General features: G+C 36.9%; 1 protein-coding gene across 16 annotated transcripts in view; it reads right to left on the bottom strand.

The window, feature by feature from the left end:
• ROBO2 (roundabout guidance receptor 2) overlaps nucleotides 1–18,462 on the bottom strand; it is a 1,625,768-nt gene that overhangs the window by 1,259,227 nt on the left and 348,079 nt on the right. For 7 of the 16 annotated variants that reach the window (XM_032407345.1, XM_032407346.1, XM_032407357.1 and 4 more), the window contains exon 1: nucleotides 1,654–9,250. The exons of 2 other annotated variants lie outside the window; for them this stretch is intronic. In XM_032407345.1, the coding sequence (XP_032263236.1) occupies nucleotides 1,654–1,783 (130 nt within the window). In that variant the 5' untranslated portion in view covers nucleotides 1,784–9,250. Of the gene's footprint in view, nucleotides 1–1,653; nucleotides 9,251–18,462 lie in introns of those variants that run through there. 7 more of the 16 variants (XM_032407352.1, XM_032407361.1, XM_032407354.1 and 4 more) reach the window with 1 other exon arrangement.

Raw genomic sequence — 18,462 nt, 5'->3', positions numbered from 1 at the left:
GCTCAGCTAGTTAGAGCACATTGGAAAAAGTAGTCATATGTTCAAAGACGAAACATTTCAGACCTGATTTACAAATGCAATCCAATGCATCTGTATTTAAACTGTGTGGGATGAATAAATGCTTATGAACACATGCAAATATTTTGAAATAAACCTTTCTGACTAGGTTAACAATTTTTCCCAAGCCTTGCAGCCATCTAACTTACTCCCTGGGTAGCTAGAGCTCCCAAGTCGACTGCTGAAGTTTATCACAGGAAATGGTATTTTACATGCTAGAGGTGCAGACTGTCTTTGAAAAAATTGATAGGAAGTACAAGTTAACACTTCTGACATCCCCTGGAGTCGATAACACCATACATCTCTAGATCCCAAGCCACCAAAAAGCTGCCATGTGGGTTAACATAAATAACAGCTTGCAGTTTGCAAGAACCCCCACACCACACACATACACACACACACACACACACACTGATAACACGAGGAAATACAGTAATGTGGTGATATAATTTACAATGCCCAAAGATAATTTGCAGCTCCACTCCTCAGGAGTGTATCTGCACCAACCATCTAAGCTAAGTGCCTGTTGGAACTTTTCCCTCAGAGTTACTAGAGGTGGAAGATTTGTAATATCTTAAATGCAACAAAAGGAGAAACAGAAAGATCAAACTGAAGGGGCTCCTGTATTTAGAAAATCCTGCTGAGATGTTGTGATAAATTATTAAAACTTCTTGTTAATGTTCATGCTTCTCCTTAACCTCACATCATACTGTTGACAGTAAAGCAAAGGTGGGGAAACCCAGAAAACATTTCCAGAGCTGAGAGAAAAATGTTAGGTGAAAGAAATGCTCCTACAAAGCAGAATCCTCTGATATCTCCCAGCAAGATTTTTCCCCAAACATGCAAACACAGTTCAGAAAGTCTTTTATGGGATATTTCTGCAGCATCTTTTTGGCTTATAGTATTCACAGAACGGATACCCTGATAACTTGTGTTTAGTATAAACAAACGGCATTCAGGAAAAGCAGAATCAACAGAACTTTACAAAAAGGCAGCGTCAAAGTACCATAAATCTCCCTCATCTCATCATAATTTCTCAACAGCAGAAGAAAATGGATTTCCATTCTCCAAAGTACCGAAAGGCTTGTTCTTGTTCAGCAGATTTTTTTTTCAATAAAGTTAATGCAATTTATCTTTATTAACACACCAACACTGATAGAGTCAGCCAGAAAATTAGTGTTGGTGGTACTGCATTTCATCACATGCCCCTCCGCAGGCATCCCTCTGACCGGTTCACAAAATCTGCCAAACAATTCAGGGATCTAACATATTCAGGACCCATTTCTTTTTTTAAAAATAATGCAGCTTCCTAAGGATACCACACATATGCTTGCACCAGAGCACCATGCATCTGGCCCTATATCCTCCCTGCTGGAAACAATCCTTGTAATGCTTTGATAGCCCAGAAAACCAAAAATTGCAAAAAATATATATTTATATCAATAACTAGCCACCTACAGCACAGAACGTCTTTCCTGAAATAAAAATCTGATTTCCAGCAGATGCAGTTGCTCTACCTTTAGCTGTCCTCAAGTTGCCACTGATCAGCCCTGCTAACTCCATTTAGATCTTTAACACAAAACTTTCATCACTTACCCCCTTTCCAAGGTTTTCCTTTCCAGGGGGTCCGAGTCAGCTTGCTCAGAGTTGGTCCAGAGAAAAAGAGCATCAAAACGAAGAAAAGTTCAAGTCTAGTAATTTTCCCCACTTTCTCGAATGATAACATTGCCACAAGTTAATTTCACAAAATTTCTCACATCCTCTTCCCTCCCGGTTATTAAAACAGCACTAATCATTGAAAAACCTGAGGTAGGTGTTGTTTTGCCATCTTTAACAGCTGAAATAGCAGCTCCCTGATGTAGCCCTGAGCCAAGCTACATTTCTCACGGATCCGGCTCCTCTCAGCACGCAGTCAGCTCTGCTCCAGCTCCAGGAGCTAGAAAATAATTTCTGATCTTCACTTTGCTTTCAGTGGGAATATATTCCTCAGTGTGCTGGGTGAGCTTGATTGAAAATGATAAAAACAGTCATGTCTGTGTCCAGTAGAAAAGAGAAAAGATGTCAGGATTGTGTGAAAAAGATGAGAAGCTGTTGTACTGACAGCTTTCAGGCTGCCGTGTGATCCTAATAGCCGTGCGACCAACCAAATTGCTCTTTTAAGAGTAATAAGGCTTCAGTGAAAGCCGGTGTCACTGCCACTTGGGTGGGTAGTGCTGGGCTTGAAAATCACCCAGGAACCGCCACAGATAACGACTGCTTCAGCCCTGCTTCAGAATATTAAGGGCTGAGCAAAATATAGTATGCACAGAGGGTAGTTAATCTATTGTGTGGATAGACGAGGATTCCAGCGGTGTGGTAGGGAAAGACGCAGAACTTAAAATGCATTTTATGTTTCCTTTACTTCACCTTGTGCCATTAGAAGGGGATTGCATCTGCGCTAATTATTCATAAAAGGGTCTGAAATATTTATTAGAGGAACAACAATAAGTGTCTGATTTTTATCTCCAACAGTAAAACAGGCAGGGCAAGTTCTCCAATAGTTGCAGTTTTCTTCTGTATTAAAGTCAGTTTATTGGGGCATTTCTGTGTCACCTGCGTGAACCCACCGTGAATGCTATGAGCAAACTTTTGGAAATACCAACACAGACTCCATCAGGGTTGTGCTAATCACACATTCGGGGGAAGCACATTTTTTACTTGTGTACATCACCATGGAAATACAAAAAGCTAAGTCTCTCAGTCTTTTTTAAATTATATTTATGAAAACATTACTGATCACAAGGTGTGGGTATAATTAACTTCCGGGCACATGACTCTGCTCCCAGACGAAGAGGAGGTAGGTGAAGGCAAAGCAAATAAAAGAAATTTAGTCTCTGTTGCCTGAAGTGAATTAGCATGATCGAAACATTTTGGGCAATATTGGAAATCTGTCTACATCTTAGTATTATCTATATGGTCACTTATTCTCTTAATTAGTGGGCCACAATGCATGAATTATGCATTTATGTACTTTAAAGTAATCAATTGCTATGTAATGATAACTGCCAATTTATGATGTTACCACTTTCAAAATGGGATAAATTGCCCTTTTCAAATCATATTATTGGAAGAAGTACTTCTAAAAGAATAATTTATCATTTTGAGATAAACTACATTAAATTTGAAAATACAGTTATTAAAATTTGCTTTCATATAAAGGAAGCAATGCTTGTCAAATATATTATGGGATGCACAAAACAAATGCTCAGGTTATCCCTTAGTTTAGAAATAATAATCAATTTGTATTCAACTTTATATTTGAAAACTTTTGAGGGAAGACGAAAGTTCATATCATGCTTATTTTATAAATAGTTAATTTAAAATTCTATGTCTCTGTATGCTTTCTAATAGAAAGCCCAAATTTAACTCAGAATTCTATTTTCTCTTTACCCATTATTCTTCATCTTATTTACCTCAACTTTCCCTCTCTCTTCAACAGAATGCATGTAAACAGAAGTTGGTAAAATGAATTGGCCAACTCCCTCACCATCACCTTCTGAGGAAGATTCTAGAAGTAAACTTATTTACTATCTACTGGCTCCATTCAGCTCAAAAGAAAGAACACAACTTTTCATAATTAGTGAGTTCTGTTTTTTTTTTTTTTTTTCTTTTTCTTCTTCTTTAATTACCTGGGTTTTAGGTGGAACAAGAGAATGTTAAGTTGGTTTAAACATGGTGAAAGGATGTTGGTAGGGATGTCAAACGTTTCTAAAGGGCCTGGGCCAGATTGAAGTTAATAGGAAACACACTCCCTCCTCAACAGGGGATACAGTTGGCCAGGTTGACTCTAAGGAAATTTCAAATTTAGATTTTCAAGATTTGCTTCCTTGTGGGTGACCCCCGGTAAACACCAGCCCATAGCTCTCTGTGGTGGGGAAACTGAACTAAATTTGGAGGAATCAAATCACCTTTGCTCATGGAGGGAAGGCCATTCTCCTCTAGAACTCATCTGACTAAGTGTGAAGTGCTACTCAAGCTTTCTAGGTACCAGAAGAGATATGGAGGAACTTTAAATGGGTGGGAATACCAGAGTTTGAAGCAACAGAAATACTGAGTGAAATGGCAGTGGAGACAAATCTTTGGATAGGTATGAGTATAGAAATGCCTTCCCAGCTAAGTTATTATTAACAATAAATTAGCTAACTTCTTACCAATTCTAAATATTTTATATGTAATAACTCATTTAATCCTTAAAAAAAACCCAATGATCATAGGAGTAATGATCTTCATTTAGTACATTAAGAAACTGAGGCAGAGAGAGTTTAAGTCACTATTGAAGGTGATAGAGTTGTTGTGAACTTAAATGGCTCAGTTCTGAGCCTCTGCAAATCACTGTACTATGCTCTCTACCAAACTGTTCTTTTAACCCTTCTGAGCTAGCTTGCTCTTAAATAACATCTTTATATAAAAGAATAGCAAATAATGATGGCACACTCAATATGTGCCAGGTTCTAATTAACTGCTTTACATATCCTAGTTATATTATTTCCACAACAACCTTGTGAGATGAATCCATTATTATTCATACTTTACAGGTGATTACTTCTTCATTATCACATAGTTAGTAAATAACAGAGCCAGGATTTGAACCCTTGTATGGCCTTAGAATTTGTCACTCCACTCCTGCTTTCCAGAGTCTGGTGCATGGGTCTGAGAAAACCATAAGGACTCCAGTGGGGCTGGAAAAGTAAGAGAATGGTGGGGCAGGGGAGGGACAGTCTTATGGTATGGGTGACATGAATCTTCCATAGGTTGTTGGCAGCTGCAGGGAGGTCTATGGCTGTGAAAGTACTAGAGAAGGCCCCCGGAGAGGCAATCAGAATAAACTTTTTCACCACCTGCATGTTCTCAAAGTAAAACACAAGGAAAGATAAAACCCCAGCCAAACCTGACTTATGGACAGTTATAATACAACATAATAACATTTTAGTGTAGGTCATAAAAAATTGTTAGGAAGACTGCAGAAGAGAAGTACTAAAAGGGAGTATATATTAAAACAAAGTGTAGTGAAAGACTCGGTTCAGTTAGGACACTCCAGGCAGAAAAGATGACCTTTTGACTAAGAATCAAGTGATAATCAGTCAAGAGGCAGAGAATAATCCAGGTTGAGAGAATTGCATGAACACAGTCACAGAGATGCAAGAAAGCCTGACTCCTTCCAAGAACTGCCAGGGAGACAGCATGGCTGAGTATCTGAGCATACGGCTGAGTATGGGAGATGAGGGAGCAATGGTAGGCAGGGGCTAGATTAAAATTTTAAATATGCTTACTGCCAAAGGTCTTGGGATTTTCCTCAGTGATAGCAAGTCAGTTATGAGTTTAAATCAAGGAAATTACACGATCCAAAATGAGTTTTCAAAAAAAAACAAAAAAACAAAAAACTTTGGCTGTAGTATGGTGAAGAATGAAATTAGAAGCAAAAAAAAAAACTATGTAGAAAGATAGCAATATTCCAAGCAAGATATATTTGCAAATGAAACTAAAACAGTGTAAATAAATAGGAAGAGATAATTTGGAATATCAAAATTCGTTAATTCAACAAATATTTAAAAACTACATATCTTGAGCTACATAAAATACTAGGTATCTTAAGATTAATAAGACAAAGCTTAATAAGACCCTATCATCAGGATGTTTATATCTTTAAGAATTTGGTGACAAAATATATACAGGAAGGAATGAACATTGCCCCAGTGTTTCAGCTCTCTTCTTTATATATGTTTTTATAAATTCGATTTTGTCTGTTAATATTTGCTCCAACTTTGACACCATTAAGCAAGATTTAGACACCTTAGCAGTTGTACTCATTTTTATTCTAATGCCACTATTCATTCTATTCTAATGACACTCCCTAACATCTTACTATTTATGTGCACTAAATACAATCTTATCTTTTATTTTCTTTCTTAACAAGAAATCTCACTAATCTCTGATACTAGGTAACAATGGTGTAATGTGAGCTATTCTGCTATGCTTTTAATAATTGAAAATATACAAGATAAAACACCTCCTAATGAGTGTACAACCAAAAATGTTACTAAGCGTTTGAAAAAGATTAGTTTATTTTTATATCAATAGTTTTGGGGTTTTTTGTTTTTTTAGTCTCATAAATTATACTCACTTCATCACATGCGGTTACAGACTCAGCCAATTCCTTTTCTGAAAATCCGGTGACTTTGGTCATTAGGTAACTAGGTGGTTCTTAATCAGGGGCAATTATACCCTCGCCCCAGGGGACATTTGGCAATGCTCTGAGACATGTTTTGGTTGTCATCCTGGGGGGTGAATCTACTAGCATATATAGTGGCTGGAGGCCAGTGGTGCTGCCAAACATCTTACAGTGACCAGGACAGTACCCACAACAAAGAAAAACGTGGCCAAAAATGTCAGTGGTGCCAAAGCTGAGAAACTGTGAGGTATCTTCAGTTTGTCTGACCATAAGATAATGATTCCTCTACCCGTTGTTTCACTTCAGTATGACTAGAACAAATGCTCTACTTGACAGAAGGTTGCAAGATAATCACAGAATACTCATAACCAGAGCATTCTCCTACATCACTAACAAAAAATTTCCTATTCATATTCTTATGTTTCAAAGGAAGTCTCCCATTTATCCTGCTATAATTCACTTACAAAGAATCACTCATCTCCCTGAACACCTTATATCAGGACAAAGAAGTGGTAGATTTTCTTGACTGGAGTGCTGGAGGGGGCTCAGTGATACATGTGTATACCAGTAAAAATCGTTCTTGTACAGAAAATTCTTGGTGTCCCTTTGTTACTCAAACACCAGAGAACATCACTGAGGCAAACTTAACTGTCTGGCTCTCCAAATGCTTTCTCTCTTAAAAAGACAGCAATGATTATTCTCTACTAACTACAGGTTGCACTATTATTAATATATTTATATACTACATTAATAAACCATCAGAATAAAATTTTAGTGGGAATTTAATCAAGGAGAGATTTATAAATTAGCCATAGTATTAACCTGATAACTTGAAAGTCCAGGGCTAAGTTCATTAATATATGCATACATACATACATGGTTGTCATTAATTACTTTGGTATTACTCTCTAATTCTTGAGCATTCTATTTTGACTATGCAAGTCCAAATATAGATCTGAATATTTCAATGTCATGTTAGGCTTTCCTTAAATAGAAACAATGAGGTATTATATATAATTCAGTACTTCTCTATTGTCTACTGTAAATTCAGATCATTCCACGGGCTAAATAAGAGAAATATCCCTTGTTTTTTGTACAAGGCAACATATATATTAATTTTATTTCCAAGGTCAAATTAGTGCAGTTACGTATGTACCAGGTCAAATATGCGCTGGATAACTATTTCAGTTGCAGCATGGTTGCAAAATTAACTCTGAGTAATTGAAATCTGTAGTTAAGTAAAAGAAAAAAAAAATCATTTGTTTTCACTGTTGAGATATATTTAGAAATATTTTCATTCCTTTTTCTTTTGCCAGTGATTTCTATAGAATGAACATCTCTGATTCCCTCCAATTTAAGACCCTGCCATACCTAGGGCTCACTGGGCTGCAGGCAAACCAGTTCTCCCATTAGCCTATTAGTACAGGAGACAACAAGGTAGGGCCGACTCTGTAAAGAGATCAATGCAAGCTGATAAGATGCACTTTCAGACGAACTCCTAATATTGCATTTTATTTTTGTCATTGTTCCCTTTTCATAAAAAAATAAAATAAAAAACCCAGTTGAGCCTTATATGCCTTTATTGGAGGTTTCTAGTTGTGGTTTTACTTCATAATATGCTTTTAAAAACTTCTACTGAGAAAGCCAGCTTGATGTTTTGCTCTACGTAAGCTTGTTTTGAAGGGTAATTTTACTTGTATTTTTTAATAGCTTGCAGTAATCGAGGGTGTCCCAAGACCTGTCAGTGTCCCAAAGGGGAGGATTTTGGTCAGCACCTAAATTCAGGCTAATTGGAAGCCATGAAGATTGATTCCAAATGCTGGTGGGTCCATCTGCATGAAGACATTGCACGGCCAAAGTTAGCTACAAAGGAAGCTGCAGAGTGAAGTTTTCATTCTGGAGAGCCCTGTGACCAGCTAAAATTTCGGGATTCCATTCTTTGAGAAAAAGGAAGTTTATTAGTATACAAGTGTGGTGTTGATTCAGCAAGTCATGTGTGGGAGCTGGGTTCATGTGTTTTAAAAACATCTCCTCTCGGGCACTTGGCTGGCTCAGTCAGTAGAATGTGCACCTCTTGGTCTCAGCGTTATGAGTTCGAGCCCCATGTTGGGCGTGGAGACTACATAAACAAAAACAAAGACAACAACAACAACAATAACAAAAACCCTGTTCGAGGTATCTCTGATAATGCAGGCCTACTCCAGTGTTCAGTAACGATCTTGAAAGGAAAAGTTTATCTAGGTTTGCTTTATAACATCTAGTCTGTTATGTTCATATACATATTAATAAAATAAAATTAGAGTAAAGTGTAAAATGCTTTGAATGAAATTTAGTATGTTTAGGGAATTCCTGAGAAAATGAAATTAATTTCTAGCCTATGTTAACTCATATTTAACCTAAACTGCAAATGATTATATGACTTTTCTATAAGGAAGGCAGAATATGGGTCCTAAAGAGACATCCTAGTGATTTTCTAGAGAATGAGCCTTGGAATCTACTTAAACATGTCTGAACCTATAAAATACACTTTTTTTTTTAACCTGGGATATTTTCTTGGGCTTACGTAAAGTTCATTTAAAGGACAGTGCTAGAAAGCTTGCCATGGTTGATTGCCTATGTTACATCAATTACATAAAACATTTCATATCTATAGGAGATATCAATAGGATGTTTATTAAAGAAATATTATTTCTTTCTAATATTTTATAATAAATTTACTCTTAACATGGGATATTCCTTCCCACAAAGATATAAACTCTAAATAGTCCTATCTGAATAGCTAGAAAGTCACTAAATCCGGGTTGCAGAATCCCATGAGAATGTCGTAGAGCATATATTAATATATATGGTTGAGTCTGCTTCAGCTCTCCCCAGAGTGTTCTTGAGATCCCAGGAATACTATAATGTTGATTCAGTTTCTGGTTAAATGGTAGATTTTCTTTTCTTTTCTTTTTTTTTTCTTTTTAAAGATTTTATTTATTTATTTGACAGAGAGAGAGACAGCTAGAGAGGGAACACAAGCAGGGGAGTGGGAGAGGGAGAAGCAGGCTCCTAGCCCAGCAGGGAGCCCAATGCAGGGCTCCATCCCAGGACCCTGGGACCATGTGACCTGAGCTGAAGGCAGACACTTGACGACTTAGCCACCCAGGTGCCCCAAATGGTAGATTTTCTAAGGAAAAGTGTCCATATTGTGAATGTTGAAGATGCAAAATACAATTGTTACATAGCTAACGTTGCTTTCTGAAAAAAGCAAATAAATTACAAAATTACAATTTTTAGATTATTTACAAGCTTAAACATAGTGTAAATTTTAAAAAATTAAAAGTAACATTTAAGAAATATATATAACTATTTTTGCAATGTCTTTACCATTTATGATGAATTCCAATTATCAATTAGGAATTGCTATAGGAATAGCTATAGGTTTATCATACAGTTATATATCAGTATAGAATTAAGTTTTAAGTGTCATGGACAAAAATGGCAGTAGTATTAAAAATAATTTATTTTTCTCTCATGAAAAAGTCTGGATATGGGCATTGAGTTTTGCTTCATAAAGTTCTATGAGATTCAGGCTCCTCCCCCCCAATTTCATTGAGGTATAATTGACAATTAAAACTGTATATTTTTAAGGTGTACAACTTGATGATTTGATATACATATATACTGTAAAATGTTCATCACAAACAAGCTAATTAACATATCCATCACCTCATATAGTTACCTGTGTATGTGTAGTTAGAACACTTAAGCTTAACACTTAACACTACTCTTTAATTTCTTCATTAGGGATGCTCTCCATATTCCAAACAACTCAGGATCCAACAGGTTCTCTTCATCGGCAGACATCATGTCAGCAGGAAGGAGGACAAGATAAAGGGGGGAAAATGACAGAGGTGGAAGCAGCTCTCTCTTAGAAAGCTTTAGGAAAATTGCCACATGTCACTTTTGCTTGCAATACATTGGCCATATTTTTGTTCAATCCAGATAAAGGAAGCTGCAAAGTGAAGTCTTGATTCTGGGTAGCTACCTATTTCGTTGAGAAAAAGGGAGAATAGGTTTTGGGAGAAAAATTAGCAGACTCTCACATGGATATCATGATAGATAGATGATAGATAATAGACGTTAAAAAAAAAACACTTTAGTAGTAATTTTTAACTACTAACACAGTAACCCTTACTACTTTAGAGACTTGAATTTTCATACATAATGAAATCAAGTCTACTATAAAACTAGCTTACTTTATAGGCTCATAGAATCTTAGAGTCAGATCAGGATGAAAGATCACCTAGTTTATAAAGAACAAAGTACAAACATTTCTCACCAGTGGTGTCTTAGGTTTTACTTAAATAATTCGAGTAAAAGATTTCTGCTTGTTTTTTCTTAGAAAGACCATTCTTATGTCGATCTCAAATGTTTTAGATGCTCTTAATTTCCAATCATTAATTCTAGCCCTACTTTTTAATGTAATGCTGAATAAATATTTTCTTCCTTTATCAGGACTATGCTTTGAATGTTAGGAAATAGCTGTCTCCCCCCCTTGAGCCTCAACCCCCACGTTTCCCCTCAGGCCAAATAATTTGCTTTTCTTGAATACAAATTTCAGATTCATTATCATCTAAGTAATCTCCCTCCTTTGGATTTCTGGATGCTATTAAGTTTCTTAAAGACAATCTTAACATCTGATTCAACAATATTTATTCATCCTAGAGCACAAGACATTCTTCATTTTTTTTTCTTTCTTCCTAATTCAGGCTGAACTAAACATAACAGAAATGATCTGGCAGCTATCCATAATACCCTCCCCCTTCTTATCCCCACCCACCTAGTTCCCATTGCTTAGATGGAGAGTTTGTCATATGACAAAAGTATGGCTCACAACTGCTTCTACAGTTCATTTGTCCTGTGTCCTCTACCATTAAGCTAATGATTTTGACAAGAAAAGAGTCAACTGGCTCTATTTCCTTTTCTGTTGGATGTCAATTTAATATGACCGTGGGGACTATTCATTAGCTTCTGAAAGTTCCAGGAAGAGGCAATTCCTTTGCTTTTATTTTAAATCATTTACACTATTTTAAAACAACCTGAAAATACTATTTTAAATAATCATGCCTAATAGTGCAATATATACACACACACTGATATATTAATATACATATATATGTGTATGTGCATATATAAGCACTAATTCCTAAGTAGGAGAATTTGTTAATTAATCACCCTTAACGGCAAAGTAGCTTCCCATTAGTCAAGCCTCAGGTTAATTAATTCACCAGATGATGAGTGATAAAAGTCCTGGTGCTTTCTTCCTAACTACTTACTATTCCATCCAGAGGACATGCTCAATATATCTCACACAGAACAGCTTGGTTTCTGTTTCTATGGGTGCTGAATTTTAGCATTAGATTTCTTGGAATAAAAAAATATTGAATGCAATTTTTCTTTGACATAGACCTATTTAAAGTTGGTGAGAACATTGGGCACCATTTAGGATTGAACAAATGAACAATTTAGGGAGCTGCCACAGTCTGCCATTGAGGTTGAAGTATTTTTTTTTTTTTATAAATAATGGCAACCAAACATTCTAGGCAGAAAAGTCCATATTACGGCAAGCATGACATTCCAATCAGATCCACCCAATGAGGTGAGTCACTGAAATGTTTCTTTTAGGTAATTTTTAGGTAATAGAAATGTCTGACCTTGTATCAATAGCTTCATCTGTACCTATGGCTGAGTGTTACTTAGCAACTCACTCCCAACTTCTTAAGGAGGTTGTAGGGAAGACAGAAATCAAGACTTTAAACATAAATTTCCAAATCTAGCTGACATCTTGTCCCTAAACTCCAGGCTCATATATCTAACTAATTATTCAACATCTATAATTTGGATGTAATGGTAGTGAGGCTCCCATAACCGTCACCCTTTCATCTTCTCCTACTTCCCCCATTACTCCTCTAATAATTATGTTCTTGTATTATAAAAAGAAAATCGCCTAACCTAATCACAATAGATCTTTAAAAGCAGAGAGCTTTCCCAAGGTGGCAGCAGAAGAGGAAGTCAGAGAGATTTGAGGCAAGAAAAGGATTTGATAGAATGTTACTGTCTTTGAAGATGGAGGAACCATGAACAATGACTAGAGCGTGACTACTCTGATAAAAGCCCAGCAAGGATATAGGGAGCTCAGTCTTACAACCACAAGGAACTGAATTTTGCCAGCAACCTGAATGAACCTGGAAGTGGATTCTTTCCCAGAACCTACAGCTATGAGCCCAGTTTGAATGAGCTCTGATTTTGGCTTTGTGAAACCCTAAGCAGAGAACCCATCTAGACTTCTGACCTAGAGAAATGTGAAATAATGTTGGTGTTATTTTAAGCTGTTAAGTCTGTGATGATTTGTCATGCATCAATAGACAACTAATAATACATAAATCTAATAAGTATCTCAAACTCAACCAGTTTAAAAAAACAAACAAAAAACTCCTAGCCTTTCCTCCCAGTCATCTTTCTGCAGCCCTTTCTTTTTATTTAATGATTATTTCAGTCTTCTAGTTTGTTCAGGTAAAAAATTCTGGAGTCATTCTAAAACCCTCTTTTTCTCTCAAATCCATGCATGAAATCCATCTCAAACCTGTTGAATTAGGGGCTCCTGGGTGGCTCAGTCAGTTAAGCATCTGCTGTCAGCTCGGGTCATGATCTCAGGGTCCTGGGAGGAGCCCCACATCAGGTTCCCTGCTCTGTGAGGAGTCTGCTTCTCCCTCTCCATTTGCCCCTCCCCCCGTTCGTGCTCACTCTCTCCCTCTCGCTCTCTCAAAATAAATAAAATCTTCAAAAAAATTTTTAAAAACCTGTTGAATTGATATCTATGAAATATCCAGAATCCAATCAGTTTCCCTCCTTCTACTATCACCACCCTGGTCTGAGCCACTAACATCTCTCACCTTTTATTGCAAGTCAACTATTTCCTACTTCAACCTTACCCCACCTCCTTCTGACATATTTTATCAACACAGGAGAGAATAATCTTCTAAAAACTAAAGTTATATCACATATTTTCTAAAAATTCTGCATCATCTCCCCATTTAACTCAGAGTAAAAGCCAATGCCCACGTAATGACCTGGAACGTCTTTCATGATCTGTCCCTCCCCAATCCAATTTGACCTTATCTTATCCTATTTTCTTCTTCATTCACTCTGCTCCAGCCATACTCATGCTCCAGGCCAGTGTAACATGTCTGCACATACTCTGCTCCAGACATGTTACATGTCTGGATTCTTTGAATGTTAAGGACCCTTTCTTTCTGACTTCAGCTTTATTAAATCCCTTACTTGCTTCATGTTTCTGCTCACTTTTCCCCTTCTAAATGACACCTACCCATGCACCATGATCCCCATCCTCACCCCTACTACTCCAGAACTCCCTTATCCTGTGGGGTTTGTTTTTTTTCATTTTTCCATAACATTTATTAATTTTTAACATGGTATACACTTTACTTCCTTATTGTGCTTTGTATTTATTTCCTGTCTCCCTCTAAATAGAATGTAAGCTCTGTGAGAACAGATATTTTGTGAGTTTTGTTCACTGATGTATATGTCTACAACACTTGAATATTTGCCTGGCATACAGAAGCAGCTCAGTAGATATTTGTTAAACAAAGGAATGAAGGGCAGGCATTTCCCCATTCCATAGGGACACTAATTAAAGAACACCACCTACAGATCAGAGGCCCTAGGTTGCCCCTGGCAGAGGCATAATGAAACTACAGTCACCTTGAATACATTAATCTAGCCATGAATTTAAACAACAACAACAAAGTTTGATACTGCATCTCTCTTTGGAAATTTTCATGATAGGGATAAAAAGAATATGGAATCCTGTCTCTACTACTCCAGCAGTGGGACATTGGTTAACTTATTTAATCATTCTGTGTCTCATATTCTTCATCTTTAAAATGGAGAAAACAACATATATCTCATGGATTTGTTTTGGAGTTAAATGAGATAACAGATTAAAAGTGTCTGGCATAGAGTATGTACTCCAAGAATGTTAGGCTTCTTCCCTTCTATGCATCCTTTAACTTCAGATTGTTGAATAACTGCCAAGAGGTTGAATCCATCTTAGTGACACCTTCTGAATCCATGTCATTTATTTGGGGAAATATTTCAAATACTCTCTCTCTTCCCTGATTCCAGAATGGAACTCAAAATAAAGTTCCCAAAGACATAATTGAGAGACCTCACCTCTAACGCCAGTCTCTTAATTTGGAACCTCAAGCTCCCTAGGCTCTGTCTGATCCAGACTTATATCACATGTCTCACGCTGATCTCCATTAATTTCTGTCCCTCTCCATTTTCTCTCTCCCACTTTGCTCCTTCCCTCGCCCCTGTGTAACCCAATATAACTCATCTTTCTAACTTCTACAGAATCTAGAACAGGTCTTTGCACAGAGTATTTTTCACTGAATTTTGCTAAACAATTAAATGACTTAGAAAGTAACTTGAACTTATATAGTTCCTCCATGATGGTATATCTGGAGAAGCTCAAATTATCTAGGGGTCTTATTCCTATGTTCCAGGCCTGAGAATGAGGATTTTCCCAGAGAGCACTAACTCCAGTCCCTGATGGCATCTATCTGGGGTCAGCACTTGAGGTACATCTTAAACAACATCGTCTCTGTGTAAATAAAGTCAGACAATCCACATGACCATCACTGTCCCTTGTATCTACTCTTTTTTACCGCTATTATCCTTTTAAAATATATATGTTGTAGCTTTCAGGAAGAAACTAGTGCACTAGACTGAAACACAATTTCTCTTCTAAGCACACTCCTTCATTTGCTTATGTTTTCTCAAAAGCTTCCTTTGAGAATTAAATATATTTTTAAATGTTTGTCTCAGGTGGGATATTTTTTAAAGGTAAGAAATAAGCTTTCTCCTTTCCAAAACACTTTGATCTTTTTTTTTTCTTTTTTTCTAAATATAATTCCTAAAGCTGAAGCTATAAACATCATTTTCATCTCTGGAAAAAGATAATTAGGCACCATTTTTAAAAAAGTGATTTTTAGAAGAGGTTTTTAAGCATAAGCAATAAGTGACACACCTTGCATCATGGGTATAGTTTTAAGACAGGCAGAACTCTGCTTCAGCATAACCATACAATGAGCAATTTCCACATGATAAAAACTAACATTTGGGTGGCCTAATAGTGTCTCACTCCTGTTTTACTTAGAGGTAGTCAGGGAGATGGAGTGTTCTAGTACAACCATGACAAGGCAATGAGAGCCATGTTTTAAAAAAAGGATTTAGGGTGGGCAGCCTCCCCAGATAGGTGCATCAACCCTTCCTTTTCTAGATGATGAAATCCAGTTTCAGAGAAGCGAAGTACCTTGCTTTCAAAAAATACGTTGCTGTATGGGTTGCCTGGGTGGCTCAGTCGGTTAACCGTCTGCCTTTGGCTCAGCTCAGGTTATGGTCTCAGGGTCCTGGGATGGATCCCTGCATCAGGCTCCCTGCTCAGCTCTCTGTTTCCAAACTCTGGCCCTCCCCACCACTTGTTCTCTCTCAAATAAATAAATAATATCTTTAAAAAAATATTTTGCTGTTTGAAGCCTTAATAAAAGGAGTGTTGTTTGTGTTTTCTCCATAGCATTAGAAAACATGAAGGCTCGGATGCTTGCACCTAAGACCATCCCACATACCATCCTACAGACCCAGTATTAGACAATGGCCTCTGTGAACTGACTAAAGGGCTGAAGGAGATCTACCACTGACTCACTCATTCTGGTGCTTCAAATTTTGCTACTGAAGATATATTCCCTAATATTTCACATCTCCTTACATCTCCCCTCTTTATTATTATTACTATTAATTAGTTTTTAGAGCAGCTTTAGGTCACGGCCAAACTGAATGTAAGGTATAGATATTTCCCATATACCTTCTGCCCCACACATGCATAGAGTCCCCCATTATTAACATCCCCCACCAAAGTGGTACATTACATACAATCATGAACCTACATTGACACATTATCAACACCCAAAGCCCATAGAGTACATAAGAGTTTACCCTTAGTGTTGTACATTTCAAGGGTTTAGACAGATGTATAATGACATATCCATCAGTGTAGTATCAGACAGATTATTTTCACTAGCCTAAAAGTCCTCTGTGCTTCCCCTATTCTCCCCCCAACCCCTAAGCCCTGGCAACCACTGATCTTTTTATTGTCCCTTTAGCTTTGCCTTGTCTGGAATGTCACATAGTTGGAATCATACAGTATATAGGTCAGACCCTTTTTTTATGAACAAGGTATGATGTAAATAAGTAAAAATAATGTGATGATTGTGATTTTAGAGACTTTTAGTTAATTAATGAGATATTAATGTAACTATAGTATTAAAGTTGTTTTTTAACTTTCTTTTCCTGTCACTCTTATTCCATTAAGCCTTCCCCTTCCCCATTTTAAGACACAGAATCTGTAAAGCAATTTCCAAGTAAGAAGCCAGATATTTGGGAGGTTAGGCACTAGCACTATGTGTAATTACTCAGAAAAATGGCCCTATTCCAGCATTAATGGGTCATGGTCCCATATTTACACAGGAAACATTTATGAAATGCTGACTCTATTCCAGTAATCAAGTAAGCACTGAGGCAGGATAAAAAGGTAAATAGTGGAATATTAGAAGTCTTTTAACAGATATAAATAAAATACCATAGGAAAAGGGGGAAGGCAAGATTAATCCTTATTATGAGGGGTAGGAATAATCAAAAGATTTTAACTAAAAAAGTGATACTGAGGGTAGGTAGGATTCTAAATTGTGTTAATGGAAGAAGAGAGGCAGGAAATAACTAAGCAAAGACACAGAAATGGTTTGTTAGTTATTGTAACAAATTACCATAAATTTGGTGGCCTAAAACAACAGAAATGTATTCTCTCACAGTTCTGGAGGCCAGAGGTCTGAAATCAAGGTGCTAGTAGGTCAGGGCCATATTCCCTCTGGAGGCTGTAGGGGAAAATCCTTCCTTTCCTCTTCTAGCTTCTGATGATTGTCAGCAGGAATGGGCTTCGTTGGCTTGTGGCTACACCACTTGAATCTTTGCTTCCATCGTCACATCATTTTTTCCTCTGTGTGTCTGTTCTCTTCAGTATGCCTCTCATAAGGACACCTGCCATTGGATTAAGGGCCCACCTGGATAATCCAGGATGATCTCTTCTCAAGATCTTTAACTGAACTACATCTTCCAAGACCCTTTTCTCAAAGAAGGTAACATTCATAGGTTCCAAGATTCTACCTATTTGAGGTAAACATCTTTTGGTGGAGGATTTTTCAGCCTCCCACAGATGGAAATATGCTTTATGAATGACTGTGTGACTGTGTTTGCATTGGGGCTTGGGGGATGGAGTTGGGTCCAAGGCCGGTAGGGCCTTAAAAAACTGTTGGAGTTCAGTATTACATTATCATCCCTTACTTTGATCCTGAAAGCACCAAATTTTTAAGCTAAGGAAGTGTGGTTATTGTAGAAACTCAACACTCCTCCATTTTTTTAAAAATGAGGTACCAGGCTCAGAAAGGTTAGATAATTTACTCAGTCACATAAGCAATTATGGACATGATAAGTGGCAAACTCAGAATCCAAACATAAGTCATTCAACTCTTAATATCTTCTAGATGAGACCTTTTTAAATATATTTTCCTTCTCCCTCAAGTTATTGAAGACATACAAATTATACACATACACACATACAGAAAATTCTAACATAATGTCATATACATTAATTTCATCAATGAGTCCTTAAATGTTGAGTCATAAAAAATATTCTTTTATAACCCCACTACAATGGAGGCTTTTCAGCTGTTGGAAACAGGGATAAACATCTACTACAGTATTTACAACAAAACAACATACTATAACTCCTTATTTATGTTCTGCTTCAGAGAAATGAAATGTTTTTGAAAGCAGAGATTATATAGAAGCAATAACAAGTTTTGCCTCCATATCCACACTCCTTTTAAGAAAGTCTCCATAAGCATAGTCTGGGTGGTCATTAGAAACATGTATAACTATTGTTCCCTTTCCCCCACACTTCCATACTAACATCACCGCTGGCTGGATCAGAGGAAAGGAAATTAATCTCTGAATTGAGATACAAATATTTTTAAAAAGCAATTTATATTAAGAACATTAGTGTATAAGTTATGTCT

The sequence above is a fragment of the Phoca vitulina genome, unplaced genomic scaffold (assembly GCF_004348235.1).
Source record: "Phoca vitulina isolate PV1807 unplaced genomic scaffold, GSC_HSeal_1.0 scaffold8, whole genome shotgun sequence".
Classification (NCBI taxonomy): Eukaryota; Metazoa; Chordata; class Mammalia; order Carnivora; family Phocidae; genus Phoca; species Phoca vitulina.
Note: the sequence above shows the minus strand (reverse complement) of the source record. Positions and strands in the feature narration are given on the sequence as shown.